This window comes from Medicago truncatula, unplaced genomic scaffold (genome assembly GCF_003473485.1).
Source record: "Medicago truncatula cultivar Jemalong A17 unplaced genomic scaffold, MtrunA17r5.0-ANR MtrunA17Chr0c31, whole genome shotgun sequence".
In the NCBI taxonomy this organism is placed as follows: Eukaryota; Viridiplantae; Streptophyta; class Magnoliopsida; order Fabales; family Fabaceae; genus Medicago; species Medicago truncatula.
The window spans coordinates 1-23,291 of record NW_024340389.1 but is presented as its reverse complement, the minus strand read 5'-3'; the positions used below and the strand labels follow the sequence as shown (position 1 = coordinate 23,291).

Below are 23,291 nucleotides of genomic sequence, written 5' to 3'. Positions count from 1 at the left end.
CCCTACAAAGAGGATAATTCCTTGCTAAATTTTAAGATCCTAAAAAGGACGGTTTGTTGCCACATCCACCAGTGACACAGTACACCATCAGCCTTCATCTAGGGAAAAAAAAGAAGAGATTAATCAGTTAAATGCGTAAGCCCAATATATTCGGGATATTCAGCAATTTGTTGCAAGTTGGACAACAAAAATACATTGACATGAACATCAAACACAACATATGGCAAAGGAAAATGAATCTCCTATATTAGGTCAAGCAATATATAACCATTAGAGAATCCACCCTCTTTGCTGAAGGTGAATGACCAAATTTTTAAAGAGGAAACATGTACCTACTCAGACTTTGAACTTTATCTTCTTTGGAGCAGGCTGGAGGTTGCCCACCTGTAACAGCAATTAGACATAACATGGTGAAAATCAGAGACATGGACAATGAAAACAACTAATCAGTAAAAGAAAGGCTAAAAAGCTCACAATCTGGGGACATTCATAATCAATGCCAGCAGCCTCTATCATTTTCCGACTTTTTTGTCACGTTTCATAACCCTGTCAACCAACTTTTTGTGTTCTTCCAATGTTCTTTCCTGAAAAGGCAGCAATAATGAATACACTTCCTTTTTATACATGGCACCATACTAACACAAAATACAAAAGATGGACTTCCTCATCACACTAAATACCTTGTCATGTCGTTCCCGTTCAATTTGGAGAGAGTCCAGAGGCTTGCAACGATAATTGAATCCTCTCCATCTACAAAGAAAAACTTTACATTTTAATTTATTCTTTTTCATGAAATTCAGGAAAGAAACAAATCTTCTAACCGTAGGCACGACTTCTAATACACCATTAGTTCAAATTCATTTTGAACACATAGTTCTGTTACATGCTACCATTGTTTTACAATTATCATTATATGGCCTTGAGCCTTCTTTCCATAACAACTGATTGCCGACGGCTTTAGGTGCTTCAAGTGGCGAGTATTCTTTTATTGGCATAATGAACAGTTTCAACTTCAAGTGTGCTCAAAAGCTAATAATTGTCCTCTTCTTTATAAATAAATAGTTGATTCCCTTTTTTTTTAACAGAATTAAACAGTATCAATACAAATAGCAGTATATTGAAGTTTCTCTCATATATTCTCTATTTCATTCTTTCTGATTTCTAACAAACTTAAACTGATTGGCCAGATATGTCCTCTTACATCTTACACACAAGGCGGGGAAAATGATCAAAGCTTTGTCTTTTTCAGACATGTGTGGTGTATTTGGTTAAAAGATAGTTTTCCTACCAACTATTAGAGTATAGTATCTCATCTATTAAAAGTCTCTCATTTATTTTGGGAGAAGGGAACAAAATAAGCATCTTGTATAGTGCAAGCAGCTTAATCCTGCAACTTTGACAGTATCATCGAATTATGCAACCATAATCATAAAGATATTATTGATATCTAGAGGATAGATAAGCTTTTGTGCTGATTTACCTTTCCTTTCAAATAATTCTAGTTAAACCCCACCCAAGGATTGTTGATCCTCCAATAAAATTTCTTATTTTCTCAAAATAAACTCTTTTAAGTAAAAAGAAAGAAACAAAGAAAAAACTAGAAAATAGAAAGAGAATATTACAGTCGAGCCTTAAGTGAAATTACAGAACCAACGAAGTAATTGGTAACTTACAAATTGGGATGAACATCTTCTGAACTACGACGAAAACCTGAAGAAGGTGTTCAAAGAGCAAATAATTGTGCATAGTATCAGCAACAATTTTTGCTACCTCAGGAGATTCAAATTCTATGAAGCCAAAATGTCTTGATTTTCCAGTCTTTTATTCCTGGCAATTCTCAATCTCTTGACGGTACCGAATTGTCCAAAATAAGCTGCAAAAAGCAATTAATTGATAAACACAGATTCCTTGAATATAACAAAACAAAAACTGTAAGCACCTACCCTCCATCTCGTCTCATAGAACCCGTGTGGAATGCGACCAATGTATAAAACAGGGAAGTATTTTCCAGGGTTTAAGTTCAGGAAGTTTACGGCCAGGACCACAATCCAACGGCTGAGACAAAATCAACATATTAACAAATAATGAAAAAAAAAGGTAGAAAATTGAGAGAAAAAGTGTGTTATTATAAACAATGAGACATACCAAAAAATCAGCAGCAGGTTGAGAATGCGATGGTTTAGCATTGATCCTTTTCAAACTCTTGTGCATGGCTTTCTTTGCCTTGGTCCCCATCTCTCACTGCTAAAAATCGTAGAAGAAACTACATAAACGAATTGAATTGGACATTGGAACAATTTAAACTTGTGTTGAAACCCTAAACCCTAACCTGAAGGTAAGAGAACAAACCTGACACGGTAGACGGTGGCTGAAGGTGTGATGGCGGTGCTGACTGCGCTCGCTAGGGTTCCTTCAGAGTTCACAGCACACCAATATTTGATTTACTCATTTCGTTAATCAACTATGCTAGGGATATTATTTGTTTTTACAGAAACATTTTCACTATTTTAATTCCATACAATATGGTATAAACTCGTAATTACCTGATTTAAGAGTAAAAGGTAATTCAAATATATTGAAAATAGCTTACACCAGAAAGAAGAAGAAAAAAAAGAAGTTATATTTCTTACCAGTAGTAATAGTAGTATAGAGGAGCCAAAAACATGCCGATAAATTATATCTTATATTATGTATAAATTTGTCGTTAGACTTTTTAGAACAAAAGTAGTGACAATTTCTAAAAAGAAATAGAAATTTCATTTAATAATACATTTGTTTTAGTTTTTATTTATTTCAAGAGTTCTAACCTTGAAAGGATTTCAACTCCGTATAATTAGGGATGTTAATGAGTATCCATTAGTACAGATAGTATGATATCCGTCCTCGTTCCGTTGGATAAATATGGTACCCGTGTTCGTCCCTTTACCCATGCGGGTATCTTTATACGGATAATTCACGGGTCTTTACATACCCACAAATATTTGCAGGTAACCCATGATTTTTTTTAATTATCTATGAACTTCAACTTTTAAAGATCCATGCATAACATATTCCATTCAAATTTCATAATTCATACCATAATAAAAAAAAAATTATGATTCTTGCATAATCCCAAGCAAATTCATCCTACCATAATGCATATGATTCTTACCTAATCCATACAAATTCTTGAAGGAAAATAAAAGGATAAAAACATCCAACATCTAAATAAACATCCAAAAAGCATAATAACCTCTAATAAAAGGTATAAAAGACTAAAATCCAAATATACATCCAAAAATTCATATGCATTCCAAGCTATTTTATGTATAAACATGGATATTTAGTAATTTATTTAACTTATTAACGGTACGGATACCCGTGGGCACAGAAATCATCAAATCCGTGCCGGTGTCCAAAAAGTAACGGGTAATTAAATACCCGTTTATTATATCCGTAGGTACCCGTTTAACTATCCGGCCAGTGCCCTTGACAGATTTTATCCGCGAATACCCGTTGGCATGTATTGTTTTGCCACCCCAATGTATAATGTATAATCACAAACGATTAAAGTAAATTTGTTTAACTATTGTCATTCATCTATAAGTTTACACCATTTTTACTAACATATAGAGTTTAGGATTAATTCGATTGATAAGAAGTTGATTCATACCTCATAAATTTATAAATTCAACTCTTTGTCGATATTGTGATCTCGTTGGTGGATAATTTTATAGAATGAGAATCCGACCCTTGATAAACTATTCACCAACTACAAAAGATTCTTTTAATAAATTATACGATTTTTTTGAAGGGAATCAACTAACGATTATGTAAGAGAACTAGATTTGATTGTTGGATGAAACAATTATCGGTTAGATTACCATGGTTGAATTTTAAATTATTAAGAGAATGTGAAGGTTATAAAAAAAAGAGGAGTGATATCTGTACAAATAAAATTAGACAACTTTGATGATAACTAATTTTCTTCTCTTGTGATTGGACAAAAATAATGGAGAGAGATATAAAAGAGAAAGAATAAGAGAGAATAAAAAACATATATGAGTGAGAGTTGTTTAATGAGTTCTGTGATTGTACAAATTTCATTTGTTAAATAAAAAAAAAATGCAACGAGTAGTAGTATTCTTTGAAGGGATTGTCTACCGCTCATTAGTTTCACCATACATGTAATGTAATAACCAACCACAATTTTCACCTCGCTCCATCCTTCGTTCGTTCCTTCCAAAATCGTGGAACACAGAAACAGAGGAAACTCCGAATTTTATTGTCCACTTTCCCTACATTGTTAAACAAAGGTCGCATGTAACACCACCACCCTTGTTACTTCTTTTCCCTTTTTGCACCCATTTATGATTGATTATACACCCTTCTCTTGTAGCAGAAATTAAAGAACCCAACTCCTCCACATTGTAGTAACATACATTTTCGGAATGGCGAGGAAAAATTATTCATCATCTTCATCTGCATTGCGTTATGTTCAACCTCGTTATTACGCAAAAAGACCCAAACGTTTTGCATTTCTCATTTTCCTTTTAATCTCTCTTGCATGGTTTGTCTATGATCGTCAATTACTCAGTAGAGAACACCAACAAGATATTTTCAGATTAAAACAAGAGGTTACCCGCTTGCAAAAAACTGTAAGATCTGCTACAAATTATAGTTTTTTACATTAAATTTGACATTTTTTTTTTGGTGGGTTGATTTGTGTTATTTGAAATTGCAGCTGGAAGATATAAAGGGAAATATAAAAGGGTCAGAAGAAAGTATTGAAATTGATGAAAAAATCAACAAGGGTGTTTCTGTTGCGGATGAGGAGGAGGAGGAGGAGGAGAATGATCCTATTAGCTTAGAACGAAGAGAGAAAGTTAAAGATGCCATGCTTCATGCATGGACATCTTATGAAAAATATGCCTGGGCAAGGATGAACTTAAGGTGCTTTTCCATTTGTTTTGTATTTTGTTTATCTACTTCTTGATTATGTCTGTTTCTTGGTTTGCTTTTCTGAATTAAGATATTTAAGTTATCTTCATTTTTTTTTATAGACAAATGATAGTGGTTAGTTTGCTAGGGAGATATAATTTGGCTATGTTTGTTAAAAAATAGCGAATAACTGATGAGTTAGCTTATAGCGGATGACTTATAAGCTAGCTTATAGCTGATCATGGATAACCAACTTATTGAATTTGTAGAGTTCGGTAAAATCAGCGATTGAAGTAGCTTATAAATATGAAATGGCATAAAAAATGTGCATTTAATTAATTTTTTTTCCAATTAAGATTGCAGGGGTCAAATTGAGATAAAAAATGATAAGCTATAAGCTACTTGAATTAGCTTATCAAAAACCTTTATAAGCTCATGAAAATAAGCTACAAGCTCGTGTAAAAATGACCGTTACCAAACAAGTTTTTTTTAATCATATGAGCTTATAAGCTATAAACTATAAGCCATAAACTCAAATTTATGTCTTATCAAACTGACCCAAATTTGTTAGCAAAAGGGATCTAACGCTAGACTTTCTTTTTAATACTCCTTCGGCGTCCCACCATCCCATACAACTGGGCTTACACCTTTGGGGACAATATTGTAATTATCTTATGTTTTACAGGGAAAGTTAGTAACTAATTGCTAAGGAAAAAATTGATTAACTAGTCATGCATTGCACATCATTATTAAGTTCGATTTTGATATTATGCATTAAAGTTATATGCACAATTGCTCTTTTATCTGACAATATTGAAAAGCCAAGATGTGTGATTAACTGATTAGGGGTAAAAGGTTTTTATATTTTACATCAATTGTTACAGTTGTGACCAGATAAGGTTTTGATCGCTGACTTTAATCGTGAACTTGTAGGCTTTTCAATGGGATAGACCTTTTTCCAAATAGAACTTTCCCCACACCAACCTGTCCCTCAAGAAAATGTCAAAACCCTCACACTAACCATCTCGTCCTGCACATATAAATATTTTAATATAAATCCATTCATTAGTCAATTACAATCTCAAAATCCATTCATCATATCATACAAGTTAGGAAATGTTTATAGTATTTGTTGAATCAATTATGAGTCATATTGTTCTGTGAATAGATATTACTTAATACGAATGAACAATTACTTTACTTTACTTAATATTGAGACTCGTGACTCTTATTTAAATGAGTGGTGTGGTATTGTGCTGGGTGAATTTACCCCAAACTCACGATATCCCTACAATAAAATTGCCCCATCCACCCTATCCCATTGTCGGGTGGGTAAACTCACCCCATGCAGTGTTAGACGAGTAGGGTTGTTCTGTGTCAGGCTATGTTTGGCAAGCCTGAAACATTGCTTTAAATTAGGCTGAAAAAATCCTTTTGTTGCAGCTGAAGCCTGGAAAAGAGATATGTATTACCATACTAGGGCACACTCAGCTTTTGCTTTATATCGCAAGACATGACCATATGTGCATATCATCTCTGCGACTGAGATTTATCTAGAACATGTAAAGCAGTAACAAAACGTGTCTATGCAGTGTTTACTTTTTTTTATTTCTTTTATGAAAATATTCAGAGTAGGAAATAGTGTTTCCCCTTGTAAATAGTTTGCTCTATTCATTTACATTTTGACTCTTTAATTCTCTCATTGATAAAATCTCAATCTTGCCACTAATTAGCTACATGTTCCTCTCACAGCCACCATCAATGACTGGTGTTGACAGTTTTGGCGGTCTAGGGGCAACTTTAGTAGACTCTCTTGACACATTATTTATTATGGGCCTTGATACCCAATTCAAAAGAGCTAGAGAGTGAGTTCTTCTTATTCTTCTTCATAGTTCCAGTTTCTGTATTGTAGGTTGGTTACCCTTAAAGCATCTAATATTAGAAGTATTGCAGGTGGATCGAGAAATCATTGTATTTTAACAAGGACCTCGAAGTTAGTGTGTTCGAGACAACCATAAGGTTGAATTAGAAGGTTCAATCTTATATTTATTGAAGTTCTTTCTCAACTGCCTGATAGTTGCTCTAACTTTGCCAATTTCAGCATATGTTGCTTATACTTTGTAGTTTGTAGTCCATTTTCACTCATCTGTCCATTATTTTGGTTGTATTCACTATTCAGAGTTTTGGGTGGGCTTCTTAGTGCTTACGATCTCTCTGGCGATGAAGTCTTCCTCGAAAAGGCTAGAGATCTTGCAGATAGGCTTCTGCCTGCTTGGAATACACCTTCAGGAATCCCTTATAACAGAATTAACTTGGCTTATGGCAATACAGATAACCCTAAGTGGACACGGGTATGTCTGGGCCTCACTACGTTCTTCAGTTACTTTCCGAAAGCTAATTCCGTACATATAAAAGCACTGTTTTATAACAGAACATTATTTCCAAACTGTGTTCTATTTTCAAGGACTTAAACATGGCAACTTGGATAATGTTTAATCTTTGTTTGATCGTGTCAGGTTGCTAGTATGAATTTTCAAGTGCTACTCAATGTGGGACTTGGGAACTCCATAATACCCAAGTCCACCAAACATCCCAGACTTCTCAATGAGAGATCTGGGCACACCATAATACCCAAGTATGGGAAAAACCAAACCACTTAAACACTTAACCAAGTATCCCATACTACTCGATGTGGGGCTTAGGCACCCTATAATACTCAAGTCCCTATCATAGTAATCGTATTAACTTAACATCCAATATTTCTGTTGGGTTTGTAGTCTGTCTACTTTCTATCTTTTCTTGCATAATGTCATTTGATTTTATTTAATTGAAAAAAAATCAATGAACCTTTTTTGCAACTATTTGCATCTATTTACTGTTAGAAATGCATTGCTGGAGTAGTCTATAAGGAAACTAAGAATATTTTCTCAATTGTTCTGCGTTTTATGCTCTTAATAATTTGTTCTCCGATACTAGGGGAACAGTATTCTTGCAGATTCTGGTTCAGAGCAGCTTGAATTTATCGCTCTCTCTCAAAGAACCAAAGATCCCAAGTACCAGGAAAAGGTAATCTCCAGCCACTTATGATGAATTTCCAGAATATTTATATACTTCCGGCAATCATTAGCTTTCAACTTTGTGAGTCTCTTCTTTTGAGGTGAACTAAGCCCACACGTTCTTGTTTTGCTCACCCCAAGTGTACTGATTTCAAGAATGCTGTGATTGAGAGAGAGAGAGAGAGAGAGAGAGAGAGAGAGAGAGAGAGTAGAAGTTTATTCCTTATGCAAATTTTGAGGTACTGGCCTTCTGATATTTCAGGCTGAGAAGGTCATCAAAGAGCTTCGTAAAAGGTTTCCCGAGGATGGGTTGCTTCCCATATATATTAATCCACTAACCGGAGATAAATCAGCTGGAGCAATTACATTTGGTGCTATGGGTGATAGGTGATGATGTTGATAACGTCTTATCTTCTAGAATTATCATTTTATGATGTTATCTTACAGTTGCTGGCCATTTTGGAATTTGGATGATATAAATGAGTTGTCAAACTCCAATGAGGAATAAAACAATGTGATTATAAACTGAATTTGAGATAAAACTTGATGATATAATTCAGCTGCCCATCGTGCATTATGGTTACGGGGGATATGGAATAAACTGGAATTGTTAATGTTTAGTGATTGCAAAGGTGCATATTGTTCTTTAATATGCTGACATGCACTTTAGTGATCGTTCACCTGTGAATAGAGACGTTTCCATGCATGCATATGTTGAAAGTTTCCATGCATGTTACAATCACATTTTTGTATGAAGAAGATGGGCAACTAATACCAGAATTAATTATTCAACTCAACTAATTGTTGTTTTCTGTTGAATAGTACTAACAGTGCAACAATATGTTGAAAGTTAATATCAACTAGCTTGCTTAACCTTTGCTAGACCGTAGACTTCTTGACAATTTCGAGTCACGTCATTCTTCACATAATTTAAAGGTTGTCGATTACTGTGTACAGCTTCTACGAGTATCTGCTCAAGGCCTGGATACAAGGAAACAAGACTGAAACGGTGAAGTTTTACAGGTAAGGAACTTGTAATGTCTGCTGTCCTTTGAAAATCACATATTTTGTTGTCTCTGTATGGTAAGAAGTTACTGGTCCAGCTATCCCGTGTTACACACTTGACTCTGCATCTCACTAATGCACCATGGATATATTTTGATTTATGAAAGAAGCCAAAGTATATATGGTCGTCCTTAGATCCTACACCCAAAGTTGTAAATTTGCAACTATTTCTATAATCAACAGAGTTTAATTTTTCCAATCTCCGAGCTCTGCGATGCATGTTCTACAAAACACCCGACATTTGACTAACATTTCTTCACTGTCTATTATGCTCTGATACCATCTTAAAAATCGTGGTTGGGCTTGACACAACCTCACAAAATCGGCTTTGTGAGGTTGTGTTAGGCCCAACCATGATTTCTAAGATGGTATCAGAGCCTATCGGTCAGGCCATCCACCATTTATATACACGCACCAAGCTAAGAGTGTTGGGCGTGAGGGGGTGTATTGTTAAAAACCCAAGTCTCACATTGGATAGATAGGACTCTTGATAAGAGTTTATAAAGAGGAGGCACTCCTCACCTTACAAGCCGGTTTTGTAAGGATGAGTCAGGCCCAAATTTCAATAGAATGTATTTTTTGTTTGGTCCAAATATGCAACAATCATCTGGCGCACCTTTTTTTTTTTTTTTGTGCATTGCTTTGCTATGGAAGTTTAAACTTGGAAATAGGCCTACATCTGGATCCCTGTGTATTCAAATGTGCGATAAAATGTTTATTCAGGGAAATGTGGGAGACATCAATGAAAGGTCTACAAAGCTTGATTAAGAAGTCAACACCGTCATCTTTTGTGTACATATCTGAGAAACTTGGAAATTCACTCATTGACAAGGTACTTTTGGAAAGGAAACTTATTTAATTTATATGTATACGTTATGGAAAATAATGCTTTGATCTTGTCTCTTTTTTAGATGGATGAATTAGCATGTTTTGTTCCTGGAATGCTGGCTTTGGGATCTTCTGGCTACGGTCCTGGAGAAGATGACAAATGTATGGCTCTTGCAGAGGAGGTAATACTTTTAAAGTATTTGTTCAATTTGTCATCACTCAATTTGTCTACAAAACTCCGGGCAGTTCAAACTGTTCAGGTTTTAATAATCATCTTGTAAACAGAAAGAAAAAAATTGCCTCCGCATGAATGAGGTAAAGGTAAGAAGCCTTTGGAACAGGGAATTCCTCGTGAAAGGTGTTGTAACTTGTAACTCCTGGTTTTTTCCATGTGACCTTGCTTTTTTGTTGACGAAATATAATACCAAAGGATCAATTCTCCTAAACACTTTAAGCTGTATGGTGGAGGATTATATAATTCTAAGAACAACAATTGCTGAATTAATTAATCATCATATACATCAGTCTTAATGTTTTATCCGTAATTTATAGTTGATTGATGGCTTGTCTAGTAAACAAGCTGAAACTCACCTCAATATTGAATGCGATGGTATTTTTGCTACACATGTTATAGTTTTAGACTTCAAAACACTTTCAGTCCTTTTATTAAGACCAGCGCACAAGTTTTCTCCATAAGTTTTGCTTGAATTAAATCCCAGCATTATTCTTGCCTCTTACCCTACAAATTGGAACCACAATTCTGATTTCAAAACAGAATAAAGAATTAGATTGCATCCTGAAGCCAGACCGTAACTTCTGTCTGACCAGTGATCATCACCATACTGCAAAGCATCTGAAGTTTTAAATTTAATCGAACATTTATTTATTAGTTTTTTTTAGTGAAAAGTGCTAATTTGTGCCTGAAATTTATTGGTTTTGTTTGCTCTTTTTTCTCTCAAACTTCTACTGAATTATGGTGCATCTAATTGTGCAGCTTGCATGGACCTGCTACAATTTTTACCAGTCAACGCCAACTAAATTAGCAGGGGAGAACTATTACTTCCGCAAGGACGAGGTTTGAATCTTTCGTTTTCACGCAGTTCTTCAAATCCCCTTAGATGCTATGTGCTAAGGTAAATATAATTGTAGGATATGAATGTTGGTACCTCATGGAATATCCAAAGACCTGAAACAATAGAGTCACTGTTCTACCTCTGGCGTTTCACCAGAAACAAAACATACCAAGAATGGGGTTGGAATATTTTCCAAGCATTTGAAAAGAACTCTCGCACTGAAACAGGATATGTTGGACTCAGAGATGTAAGAAATTCTTAAAGCCCTTCGCTTTTTTCTCCAAAATGATTTGCTTTCTTAGACTTGGAGTTTCTGCATGTTTTTATCAACTACTCACATTTGTGGCGAACTTGGTTTGCACATACATTTGTGTTGCCAAAATGTGCTAATAGTCTCAGTGAGAGGAAAATCCTGCAGAAATTGGTTGCATGAGATGACCAAGTAATGTATGATCTATTGAGAACAGATTGGGTTCATAGATTCATTTTTTGTTCGTTATGAGGAATATTTTCTTATGCATTATAAAAATTATGGTTTTCCTATTGTAACTTGTGCACTACGGAACATAACTAAACCATTGTTGAATACCCAGGTGAATACAGGTGACAAAGATGACATGATGCAGAGCTTCTTCCTTGCAGAAACCCTCAAGTACCTCTATCTCTTGTTTTCACCACCTTCCGTTATCTCTCTCGATGAATGGGTGTTCAACACAGAAGCACACCCTTTAAGAATTGTTACTAGAAATTCTCATGAAGAAGGACAGAGTATAGACCCAGAGGAAAAAATTCCTCATCATTTGCATGGTAGAAAAGAAGGTCGAATTGATTACAAGTAGTTAAGGGTTGTTGCTCTATGATTGTAGCAACAAACCCTGAAGGTATGCATGACTTCCCTTTTCTCAAATATCCAGGACATATTTGTGCTACGTGACAGCCGTTGTCACGGTCTTGCATGTGGGGGTGATCCACCATTTTGGTTGATTCTTGCAGAGAGGCAACTCGTCCTGCTCCATCAACATGCAGTTGGTTTGTCTGTGGCCTCTAATCTGAAGTTATGTGGGTAATGCAGTAAAGAATACTTAGAAGATTTTTTTGGTTTCAGTAGTAGTAGGATAAATGTGGGTGTGTAAAAGCCTGTGTAGATATTGAAACCTCTCTACTTACAGTTTTAATTATTTTCTGCACTTGTAAATTCTTGTATATCAATTGACTGACCACTTACAGAAACGTGGTGCAATATGAGATATCAGTTCTGAAACTTTTAGAATTTCAGGCTCTTCCATTTAAAAAATTGGGCAAATTTGAGTTTGATATCAGTGCTCTGTAAATGTAACTTAAGATTGTTGAGTAGCACTGCCTATGAAAATGACAATTCTTGCTAGTTCAATTGACCATGCTGCCTGCAAATATGATTCCTATTCCAATGCTTGTTATTGTGGTTCGACCAAGTCGTGCAACAGTTTATGAGCGGCTTATTGGTTGATTTGCTATTTAGATAAGGAGAAAACTTAGGTAGAATTCCTTAGATGTTTTTCGTATTTCCTCAAATCCATAATTTTCTCAAAGTTTATTATATCTAAAAAATATGTATTTTTAGTTAAGAACCATACGAAAAGCACCTAAGGAATTGTACCTAAGTTTTCTCCTTTAGATAACTCACCCCAACTAGGTTGAGTGAGCTTAAAAATGAGATGAATACTAACTGATTCTAGATTCATCGGAATTAAGCTAGGCAGTCTCGTCCACAAAGAAAGTAACAACTACTTTTTTTTTTTTTTTTGGTAAGGAGAAAGTAACAACTACTAAGAGTTCATAAAAACTGATTGATGGTATTTTTTTCGTAAACAAATGTTAGTAATTAGTTGTTATTATGTTAATATTATTATCCTAAATTAGGGTTTTGAACTTGGATCTTCTGACACCTTCAACCCCTTAGCTCAAACCAATTTCTCCTAGTTAAAATATGTTTTCATATTTAAACTTTTTCCAAACTTTTTTACACATTTAATTTCTCAATAAACAATTGTAAGTGCTATTTTCGTCTTTACTATAATTGCTATTTGACAAATTCATACGCACACACATATATATAAAAATTACATATAATAAATAACATCACAATTTTGGATGTAAACCATTATGGTCCGTGTGTATATACAAAAACTAATTTCTCGATCCAAATAGAATCACAATGTTGGACAAAACTATTCCTCAAGAGTTTTAATGTTATATCTAATTTTAATGTTGCAAAACTCTTAACCGGTTTTTAAACAGGGATTAAATTCAATGACAAAATTTTTCATTAGTGTTTTTAATCCTGTTAAATTAATTTTTTTTTTAATTATGCTTAAAATTTTAAATTTTTAATGATTTTTTACATACTTGTTTAAAACATTATAAAAGGTTCCGCCACAATAAATTAGTTCAAAATTTTATTTTTAGGTCCAAATTTTCATTAGTTTTATCTTGAATTTTTGGCGTTTTAAAAAAAAAATATATTTAATTCATTGCATGTTAAAAAGTTCTAATTTTTTATAAAAGAGATTATTATAATGTTCTTAACATGTTTGTCAAAAATCATTTAAAAATATAAAAGTTTAAGTATAATTAAACAAATTTCAATTTAACAGGGACCAACACATACTTTTAGTCCTTGTAAAATTAAAATTTGCTCAATTGTGCTTAAACTTTTAAATTTGTAACAAATTTTTCACATACTTACTTAGAATACAAAGTTCCTCTGCAAAAAAGTAATTTAAAATTTTATTATTAGGTCCAAATTTTCATTAATATAATCTTGAAAATTTGGCTTTTAGAAAAATTCATATTTAATTCATTACATGTTAAAAAATTAAAAAAATTTACAAAAGTGTGTCTTACGATGTTATGAACATGTATGTAAAAAATCTTTCAAAAATTTAGAAGTTTAAGCATAATTAAACAAATTTTAATTTAGCAGAGACTAAAAATATTAACAGAAAAATTTTTAGGGACTAAAAAGTGTGATTTATTTTTATAGGGACTAAAAACAAAACTGCAGATATTTATAGGAACAAAAACTTAATTAACAATAAAGTTAAACCAAAGTGAACTTAATCTCTGCTTGCACTCCCTTTTGGAATCGGTCACAGTTAATATCGCTTAAATATGCACAACATTGTTTGCATTGTGATAGATTGTATTTTAATCACAATAGAGTAAACAAAAAAATATTAGAATATTCCACTATCGTCACTATATATCAAAGTGTTATAAAGAGTTGGCACTAATAAGAATAAAGAATTAATATGAAAGAGGAAATTCAGAAGCTCAAGCAAAGAGATATATTCCTACCAAAAAAGCATAACCAAATTGATATAAAAGCAACCTATGCATCCCCACCAACTCAGCTGCAATAATGACACTAAGAGTGGAAGTGGAGTCTTTTTATTAAAGGTATAAAAAGCTTCAAAATAATTAATTATAATGACATAAAAGGATTACTCATCCTCTAGCTAATCAAATACTTAAAATTTCCATGCAAATATAAAAGTGGTAGACATAATGATATATATTATGCATATTTAATTGAATTAAGCACTCAAGAATGTGCATTCATTCTCTAGATGATGAGATCGAGAAGGCAAAAAAGTGTAAGTATAGAATCTAGCTAGTACTATCTCTCTTGAGAGAAGTGATGGAATTTTTGAATTGGCAAAGAGAATCCTTTGCTAGGAGATAGAGAAACTTGAAAAGGAGAGCCATATTGAAAGAGAGAATAAGAGATAGCTTGTGTCAGCTTGATAGTGCATGCGTTTTTAATTCAAACTTCAAAGAACTTGTTTGTTTGTTTGTTGCAACTTATAACTAATGTGTTATATGCAATATTGGCTTCACTCCCCTTGTCTTTTTCCTATATGCTTCCTCAAGTCAGAGTTTATTCTTTGCTCTCTAAATTCTCAATTAATCTCATCTATTATTGTAAAATGTGACTATGCATGCATTATTTGTGGAATAAACACTAATCCTCTTAAGAGACCAAATTACATTCCTTTGTTATGTCTCTTAAGTGGGAATTCATTGGTTTTACACATTTATGCATGCTTGAGCATTGAGGACATCAAAATAAAGATATGAGGAAGCTTTTTTTGATTTGATACTCAATCCAATGATTAAAATACATAGATGAAATTCTTATTAGTTATTATTACTCAATAAAGCAAGGTCCAAAAAAAAGGTGTTAAAGGTGATCTGTGAAGCTTTTTGACTATAATAGTGGCAACTTTTTATTCTTAATAATCTAATTTTGAATCTGTTGTTTAAAAGCTTTTTGCCTCAAAAGTTATTACTCCTATCTTGCGCACATCAAAATGCTGAAAGCTGATCAGATCCATGATAACGACTTAATACTCCTTTTTCTTTATTTTGAACATTTAACCATGACATGCACCTTACCTTACATTGTCCAATTCATAATTCATACTCCAGTATAGTCTAAATTCTTCTAATTAATTACTAGTTTCTTAAGAACATAGCTAAATCTTTTTAAATAACTCGTAGAAATATATTTGAATTTAGAAATAAAATTAGAACTAATACAATTAGTTAATAGTTATATCTTGATATGTTAATAAAAGGCATAACATATAACATATTTATATTATATACTGAGGTGTAAGCATGGGAATGATTGAGTTGGAATGAACAAAAGGTGAAGACAGATTGAAAACTAGGCACATCAACTCTATCTATCTCATTTTGTCGGACACCCCTCGAATCCATCTCAGAATGTATGTATGTGACAGACAGGTTTTTTGTTTCTTGGAGACAATAATTCCAAATAATTGTTTAGATACACTATACTATACGTATTCTCTCTTGGATCAAAAAATATATATACCCGTTTTGCTTGTATTCTTTTCCAATCTTTCACATTTCTGGATTGAGATGAAAGAAAGTTGGAAATAATGCTAGTTTTCATCGCGTGAGTACATTTGGTTTCGGAATATATTGTCCTTTGTACTTTAACGTTGGAGTCATACATAAATCTTTTTGACGAGCATGTTGAGATCATATTGGAGGGTTTTCTTTCATTTTCTTTTTTGACAAATGGAGGGTTTTCTTGAATCTTGATCTATCCAAAAAGTAAATGTTGACCGTAACCAAGAGATTAATTAATTATAGATTTATACAAGGGAAATGCTTAAAGTGGAAATTTTTATCTTCTGATTTAATTTGTGTGTTCAACATATTGAAGCATCAAAAAACAATTTTTTATACATAAAAGTTATTAATTGTTTTCATTTTTAAAGGCTTAACATGAATGATTATACAAAAATGATTTAGTGTCCATCAATATATTGGTCCAAAAAGCATGGAATTTAGATCTTTAAGTAAGTGGTTTAGATTCGATCATTTATGGAGAGAAGAATGTTAACAAAACACATTTTAACAATTTTTTTTTCAACCCACTCTCTAATTGGTTGAAATTCAAATAGATTCCATCAAATCATGTAGGTCTCATGTAAATTTAGTAGAATCAATCTAAATTTAACTGATTAGAGAGTGTGTTGCAAAGAGTGTGTTATAATGTATGTTTCTGACATTTCTCTTATGAAAAAACATTTTTTTAAAGGGAAACCTCATGCTTATAACAATTTTTTTTGCAAGCTTATAACATGGTAACATAAAAGATAAATGATTTAATGAAAACACATTGTTAGATTAAGAGGGGGAAATGAATGTTCAATTCTTATTAAAAAAATAATAATTTTCAATGATTAGAAAATACAAAATTACTTTTAACACCTCTGTTATAAACCTTGGAAAAAATCATGTGACATATAGTGTCAGAATATTTTTGATGCAAAGGAGGGTTAGAGGAACAAGAAAACAACTAACGCCTGGATCCATGCGGGATAGAAAGCTCCATTACATCACGCAACATCAACTGAGTACAATTAAAAGGAACATGTTGGATAAGTGAACCCCAAATGAGCAAGCATTAACTTTTTAGTCAGCTAATCAGCAACAAAGCAAGCCTACTGTGAGAATATTTTAGTTAATCACCTAAAATTTGTTGGAAAAATAGTTCAATTTCAGTTATGTTAGTAGTTAGTTAGTCGCAATAGATACATAGTTAGTTAGCTTTGTGTCTTAGTAAGTGCTATAACCTATGAAGCTCAGATATTTCAGATGAAGATATATTTATTAGATACATATCAGACCTTGATATTCTGTGTATACTCGCGGATATGCATCCAAGAAATACCAAAATTAATTAGTTGAGAATTGAGATTCAATTTATTGAGATTCAATTTATTGAATCTGATGTGCTAAAGTGAACTTGATATCTAACTCCATAAATAAAATAAAAAGTGTTGTTAACTGGTACTCCGGGGACAATGGTTAAGAAATACATAAAAAAAAAATTTTGTCTTGAGAACATAGGTTTCTTGTTTTATAATGCAAATCAATGCCCTTGAGGCACCGGTTAACATTCTTTACACAAAAATGTTAGCTATATTTACTTATTCTAAATTTAATTAAATATATGCACATGTATTTGTTTCAACATAAATCCAGAGACCCAAGGGCATGCTTAATTGCACAGGTGTATACATTAATAGCAGTAGAATATGAACATAAGAAGAGTTGAGAGGGAGGTCTATTCAAAGACCAGCATTGTGCAGACAAAGATGCATAATTTCTCAAGAATCAAATTCCATCAAAACCCAAAGTTGTTTTTTGAAAGGTCTATTTTGAGGCCAGCAGAAACACATGCAGAATTTGTTTGTTCTGATTATAGCCTCTGACCTATATTACATTGCATGGCAGCGTATATATAGCTAGGCTTTGTTTTCTTATGTTTTGTTTCTCTTATATGTATGCTACATTCTGTACTACCCCCCCACCCTGCATATTTATCCATCAATCATGTGATTATCAACAACAACTGAGCTGAGCCCAAAGAAAAGCTTTTTGTAAATCAATTATTACATCTCACCCTGCTAAATTATATGTGTGACCACCATCTTTGTGCTACAATTTTATTCGTCTAACTCTCAGACCAAAAGGTTACAAAAGGGTTGCTGTAAAGACTGTAAATTCAAAACAGTCTGCTGTTAATTCCTTTTTTCCAAACAAAATACTCCCTCCCTCTCTCCCTCCCGCAATAGATGACTCATTTGAAAATGTGTAATTTTAACCTAATTTACTTTGACCACATTTTTCTACTAATATATAAGATAATATCATATAAGATGTCGTTAAATTCATCTTGATGAGTATTTTCAAAATATTAAATTTTCATAATTTTTTCTAATATATTATTCAAGATATTTAAGCTCAAAATTATGCATAATAAGGTCAAGTGTGTCATGTACTATGAGACAGAGGGAGTAATACTTTTGGTGTTTCATATATAGTTTTGGACAAGTTTACTTTTTATTTAATTCCATCATACTCTTTTATGGAAAAAGATAGTTGGAATGTAAGTCTAACCATGTCTAAGATTAAACAAATCAGGTATTGGTGACCTCCCCCAGGCCCAACTCACTTAAGTTTTTAGTATTTATAAAAAAGAAAGTCACAAATTACTGATGAAAATTTTCATAATTACACAATCTAAGGTGTGATTAAGATTAAACAAAGAAGTATTTTATGAAACAGCAAAATCTTTGGAATCTGGTTTTCAGTAGTTAAGAGATAGTAGTAAATAGATTGCAGGGTGATGACTGATAAAAAAAGATAAGTGAAACCAAAAGTAACTTTGGAGATGCAGGGTATCGAACCCTGTACCTCCCGCATGCAAAGCGGGCGCTCTACCATTTGAGCTACATCCCCAATCTGTTAATTGTTTGTACGTGTTAATTCAAGTATCAATCTGCAAAATTAGGACACATTACGTTACACAATTTTGTTTTTGACATAACGGTTGATTAATACAATGATATAAGTTCAATTGATTCCTTAAAAAAATAAAATTAAGTTGATTAATGATTATAATATGCTTAAATATGTACGTATAATAATGCAAAACACATAATGAAATCATTTTCTGTTAACTTAAATTTATTCTTTCTTAACCATTTAATCTATGCATAATCAATACTATACTTGAATCAATATGCACTGACATTATATAAAAAATTACATATTACATAGACGTTAAATTATATTTCACTATGTACTACACCCTCCGGTCACTAATATAAGCAAAAATCCACTTTTTAGATACATTCAATTAATGATGTATGTGATCTTTATTATATGTCACATACATCCTTAAATGAATGTATCTTAAAAGTGAATTTTTGCTTATATCAGTGACCGGAGGGTGTATGTATATAAGATTCAGAAAATAATATTTTGAGATTGTACCCAAAAATAAATAAATTTGTGACGACACAATTATGAGATAAGATTAAACTCTTATCAGTTAGTTATCACTATAGTTCGACTATACAACAAAATCATAATTGAACAACTGAATCATGAATCATATGACAATTAATTTAAAACATCGATTGAAATACAACCTAATTAACTGAATTTATCAATATGAAAGCAACGTCTCCACAATAAAGTTAAATGACCCACAATCTACACATTACAATAGGTGCCACAGAGTCCCTTTTTATTTGTTTGATATTAAAAGTGGTAGAGACAATATGGAAAGAAATCTAATATCCTTAGTCATGTTGGTGTGTGTATATCTCCCCAAGAAGTCATTCTTTCTATATTCTCTAACTCTTTATTCCAAACAGCTTTTCTAATTTAAAATAACCGCTTTTGTTGATTATTGGTGCATTATTTAGCTAAAGGGTGTTAAATATATAATGTGATAAATACAATCAAAGAAAAAGAACGAGATCCATGACATTTTTACGGGGATCAGCGTACAAAGAGAGTGTGGCAACAATGATGGGCAGGGGTTGTCAATTGTCTTGCATGTAATATAAAAAGATGGATAGAGAAATAAAGGAACATACTTTCATGACTTTACTTTTTTTTTTTTTTTTGTATTACCCTTTTACTTTCTTTGCTTTATTTGCGTCACCCAATTTAGTCTCTTTGATTTCAACAATAAAAGTTTCTTCCTCTTTTCTCATTTATACCCCTGTATTACTCTCTAATCCATTAGAACCATGCAATGTAACCCGACCCGCTTGAAATCCGATTAACCCGAGAGGAAATGCATAAATAAGTGGGCGTGATCGGTTGGGTTGGGTGGTAGATCCATGGGTTTACGTTTTAGTTTGAGATGGTCTAATCGGTTCAATAAGACTCATTGTTGTGACATTGTTTCTCAAAGAAAGGAAAGGATGTTGTTAACATGATGAAAGTTTTAAAGCCCTAACTCTTTCACATTTCATAAAGGCTTAAATATGATTTTCATCCTGTAATTATAGGCCGTTTGATTTTCATCTCTGAACTTACTAATCCTTCCATTTTGCCCCTGTAATTACTAATCATTTGAAAGTTCGTCCCTCTTCCCGGATAATCACTGCCACGTCATCAAATTAGCAAAATGGCATGGGAATTGACAAAAATACCCCTGACTTATTTTTAAAAATTTAAAAATCTGAAAATAATTTTAAAAATTTAAAAAATATAATTTTTTGAAATATGAAAAAATATAAAATTATAATAATTTCGAAAATATAATTTTTGAAATATAAAAATTATAAAATCTGATTTTTTTAAAAATCATAATAATAATTTCGAAAAAATTTACGATTATATAATTTAAAAAAATTATTTTTTGAAATATGAAAAAAAATGGAAAATTATATATATTTTTTAAAATCAGAATATATAATTTCGAAAATTATTAAAAAATCTGATTTTTTTTAAAGATTTTTTTAAAAATCAGAATATTAATTTTGAAAAAATCTGATTATATATTTTTTAAAATTATGTGAAAAATTATTTCATTTTTTTTCGAAAAAGTTATTTTCAAAATATTTTTAGAATTTTTTTATTTTTTAAAATTATTTTCAGATTTTTTAATTTATAAAAACAATTTTCAGAATTTTAAAAATAAGTCAAGGGTATTTTTGTCAATTCCCATGCCATTTTGCTAATTTGATGACGTGGCAGTGATTATCCGGGAAGAGGGACGAACTTTCAAGTGATTAGTAATTACAGGGGCAAATGAAAGGATTAGTAAGTTCAGGGATAAAAAATCAAACGGCCTATAATTACAGGGATGAAAAGCATATTTAAGCCTTTCATAAACCCTAACATTATCACTTATTCCTTGAGTCGTTCAGCAACATATCTTTTTTCATCATTTCCTCTTTATCACCATCTTCCATCAATCTCATCCACTTAATTAGTTTTCTTTCTATCATAATATCTTCCTCAATGGTGTTAATCTCATTTTGCGACACGGTCAAACCCATATCTCCGTGATGTAAGCATGAGCTCGTTAAGTATGTGAAACAAAACCTCTAAGAATAATGCCATAAAAATAGACATTTCGTTATTTTGGTTCATTCACAAATCGAACAATTTTGAGAAGCATGATGTCTCTATTGAAAATCATTTGAAATGAGATTAATATTTGATTATTGATCATAGTTACATCTCATTTACATTGATTGTCCTCGGATTCACAAATGTGCTTCTTCAATTTAACCTAAATTAGGGGAAGAAAAAATCTTTGTAGGTACGTCAGGCTCATGCAGTAGTGCAACGCATAAACGACATATGAAAAATCCAATAACAAGCTACTGAGGTGGTTTCTTTTCCTCAAAGTAATTTAATATCTTATGATACTACATTTAATTTATCAATTATAGATTCTTTTTTGTTGCTGTGCAAACTCACATAATTATGAAAATATCGTTTGACATGACTATGGAAGAATCATTATGTGATACCTACTTAATAAATTCATCAAAAATAGTATTCAAATCAACATGAGAAGTTCTAGAATCATTATGTGAAACCTCGGTATCTTCTTCATATGATCAACAGTAACTCTTATCAAGAACTTGCCATCCTGACACCAATATTTATGAAATATGGAAAACATTGTATCAACATCTTCCATTTTGAAGAGCTCGTATTTTCTTACAATAGTAGATTTGCCTTCGATTCTGTGAGTTAATTGTTTCCTTCATAATTTAAAACACATACTCAACTGTCTTTCTTGACAAACCTCTCATACCCAACTTTGCTAATAACCCATAGCAGGCAGCTTTATCTGCGGAGTTTTTTATTTTAATTTTTGTACAAATTTTATCTATGAAAATTAATTAACACAAATATTGTCATTCTTAGTAAATATCAAATGCATTTTTTTTACACTGCCAAATAATTCTATTTATATGAATATATAGTATAAAATAGTTTTGAATATACGTCCAATCAAGTATCATAATTTAGAAGGCGTGGTATTTCGCAGGTCACAAACACATTATGCGTGTCGGGGTGTGGTCTAGAGGAGTCGGCTTCTCACTTGTTCTTACATTGTCATGTATTTGGTTCTCTATGGCAACTTATCAGATCTTGGATTGGAGTGACTGGTGTTGATACAGATAATGTCAGTGAGCATTTCTACCAATTCATTCATTATTCAGGTTATACAAAGGCGTGCCGCTCTTTTCTTCAGTTATTATGGTTGTTGTGTGTTTGGTTGTTGTGGAATGAAAGAAACAACAGATTGTTCAACAACATAGCAACACCTATTGAGCAGTTATTCGATAAAGTAAAATTTCATTCGTTGTGGTGGCTTAAAGCCAACAAAATCACTTTTGTGTACGGTTCTCAAAGTTGGTGGTCGAACCCTTTATATTGTTTGGGTATTGACTGACTTTTCCTTGTAATTATACTTTGTGACAGTTGTCTTTACCGGGGTGGAACATTTTAGTACACCTTGTACTAAAGCGTTTCCATCGCTGAAGTTATAATATTTCATTTTTATTTCTCCAAAAAAAAAGTATCATAATTTAATTTTTATATTAGCGTAGATATTTTTTAAAAAAATAATATCATTAATTTATTATAAAAAGAGAGATCATAACAAATTCAAATGATGAGATAAACATTTGTGTAAAAGTTTTTACGTGCATACAAATTTAACTGAACTACTATAGTGGATTATTACTGACGAATGCTTTGTATACCTCTCACTTAGGGTTGACAATGAACCGAACCAACTCGACAATAGTTTGGGACTCTATTTGACAATTAACTCGTTGAACTTGGTTCATGAACCAAACGAGCTGAACTTAAGCTGAAAATTAAGTTCGTTAAACAAATGAGCTGAACTTGAGCTTTATATAGTTCGATTCGGTTGGTTCATGAGTTGGCTCGATGATATTATATATATATATATATATATATATATATATAT

The 23,291-nt window shown here is 32.3% G+C and overlaps 1 protein-coding gene, 1 long non-coding RNA gene, 1 other non-coding gene and 1 pseudogene across 6 annotated transcripts; 1 reads left to right on the top strand and 3 right to left on the bottom strand.

Annotated features, from left to right (window-relative positions):
- On the bottom strand, positions 1-1,950 carry LOC120577899 (MKI67 FHA domain-interacting nucleolar phosphoprotein-like; annotated as a pseudogene).
- A 45-nt stretch (positions 1,951-1,995) lies between these two features.
- LOC120577898 (uncharacterized) lies at positions 1,996-2,472 on the bottom strand. Its single transcript, XR_005643832.1, has 3 exons — positions 2,350-2,472; positions 2,146-2,244; positions 1,996-2,055 (listed from the first exon to the last, which is right to left on the bottom strand). It is a non-coding gene; the product is annotated as an uncharacterized lncRNA (long non-coding RNA).
- A 1,650-nt stretch (positions 2,473-4,122) lies between these two features.
- Positions 4,123-12,261, top strand: LOC120575730 (mannosyl-oligosaccharide 1,2-alpha-mannosidase MNS1). Of its 4 annotated transcripts, none has more exons than XM_039829791.1 (13): positions 4,123-4,637; positions 4,724-4,932; positions 6,654-6,785; positions 6,874-6,939; positions 7,100-7,271; positions 7,897-7,986; positions 8,239-8,363; positions 8,934-8,999; positions 9,765-9,873; positions 9,953-10,051; positions 10,864-10,944; positions 11,019-11,189; positions 11,536-12,261. In XM_039829791.1, exons 1-13 carry the CDS (start codon positions 4,431-4,433, stop codon positions 11,779-11,781), a joined length of 1,773 nt encoding a protein of 590 aa, XP_039685725.1. In that variant the 5' UTR covers positions 4,123-4,430; the 3' UTR covers positions 11,782-12,261. The 4 variants fall into 4 exon arrangements, with proteins under 4 accessions (XP_039685725.1, XP_039685724.1, XP_039685722.1 ...); XM_039829790.1 differs by lacking the exon at positions 4,123-4,637 and having other exon boundaries at positions 4,917-4,932; positions 6,673-6,785; positions 11,536-11,823; positions 11,936-12,261; XM_039829788.1 differs by lacking the exon at positions 4,123-4,637 and having other exon boundaries at positions 4,917-4,932; positions 6,673-6,785.
- A 6,435-nt stretch (positions 12,262-18,696) lies between these two features.
- On the bottom strand, positions 18,697-18,769 carry TRNAA-UGC (transfer RNA alanine (anticodon UGC)). The gene has a single exon. It is a non-coding gene; the product is annotated as a tRNA-Ala (tRNA).
- Positions 18,770-23,291: the final 4,522 nt, after the last annotated feature.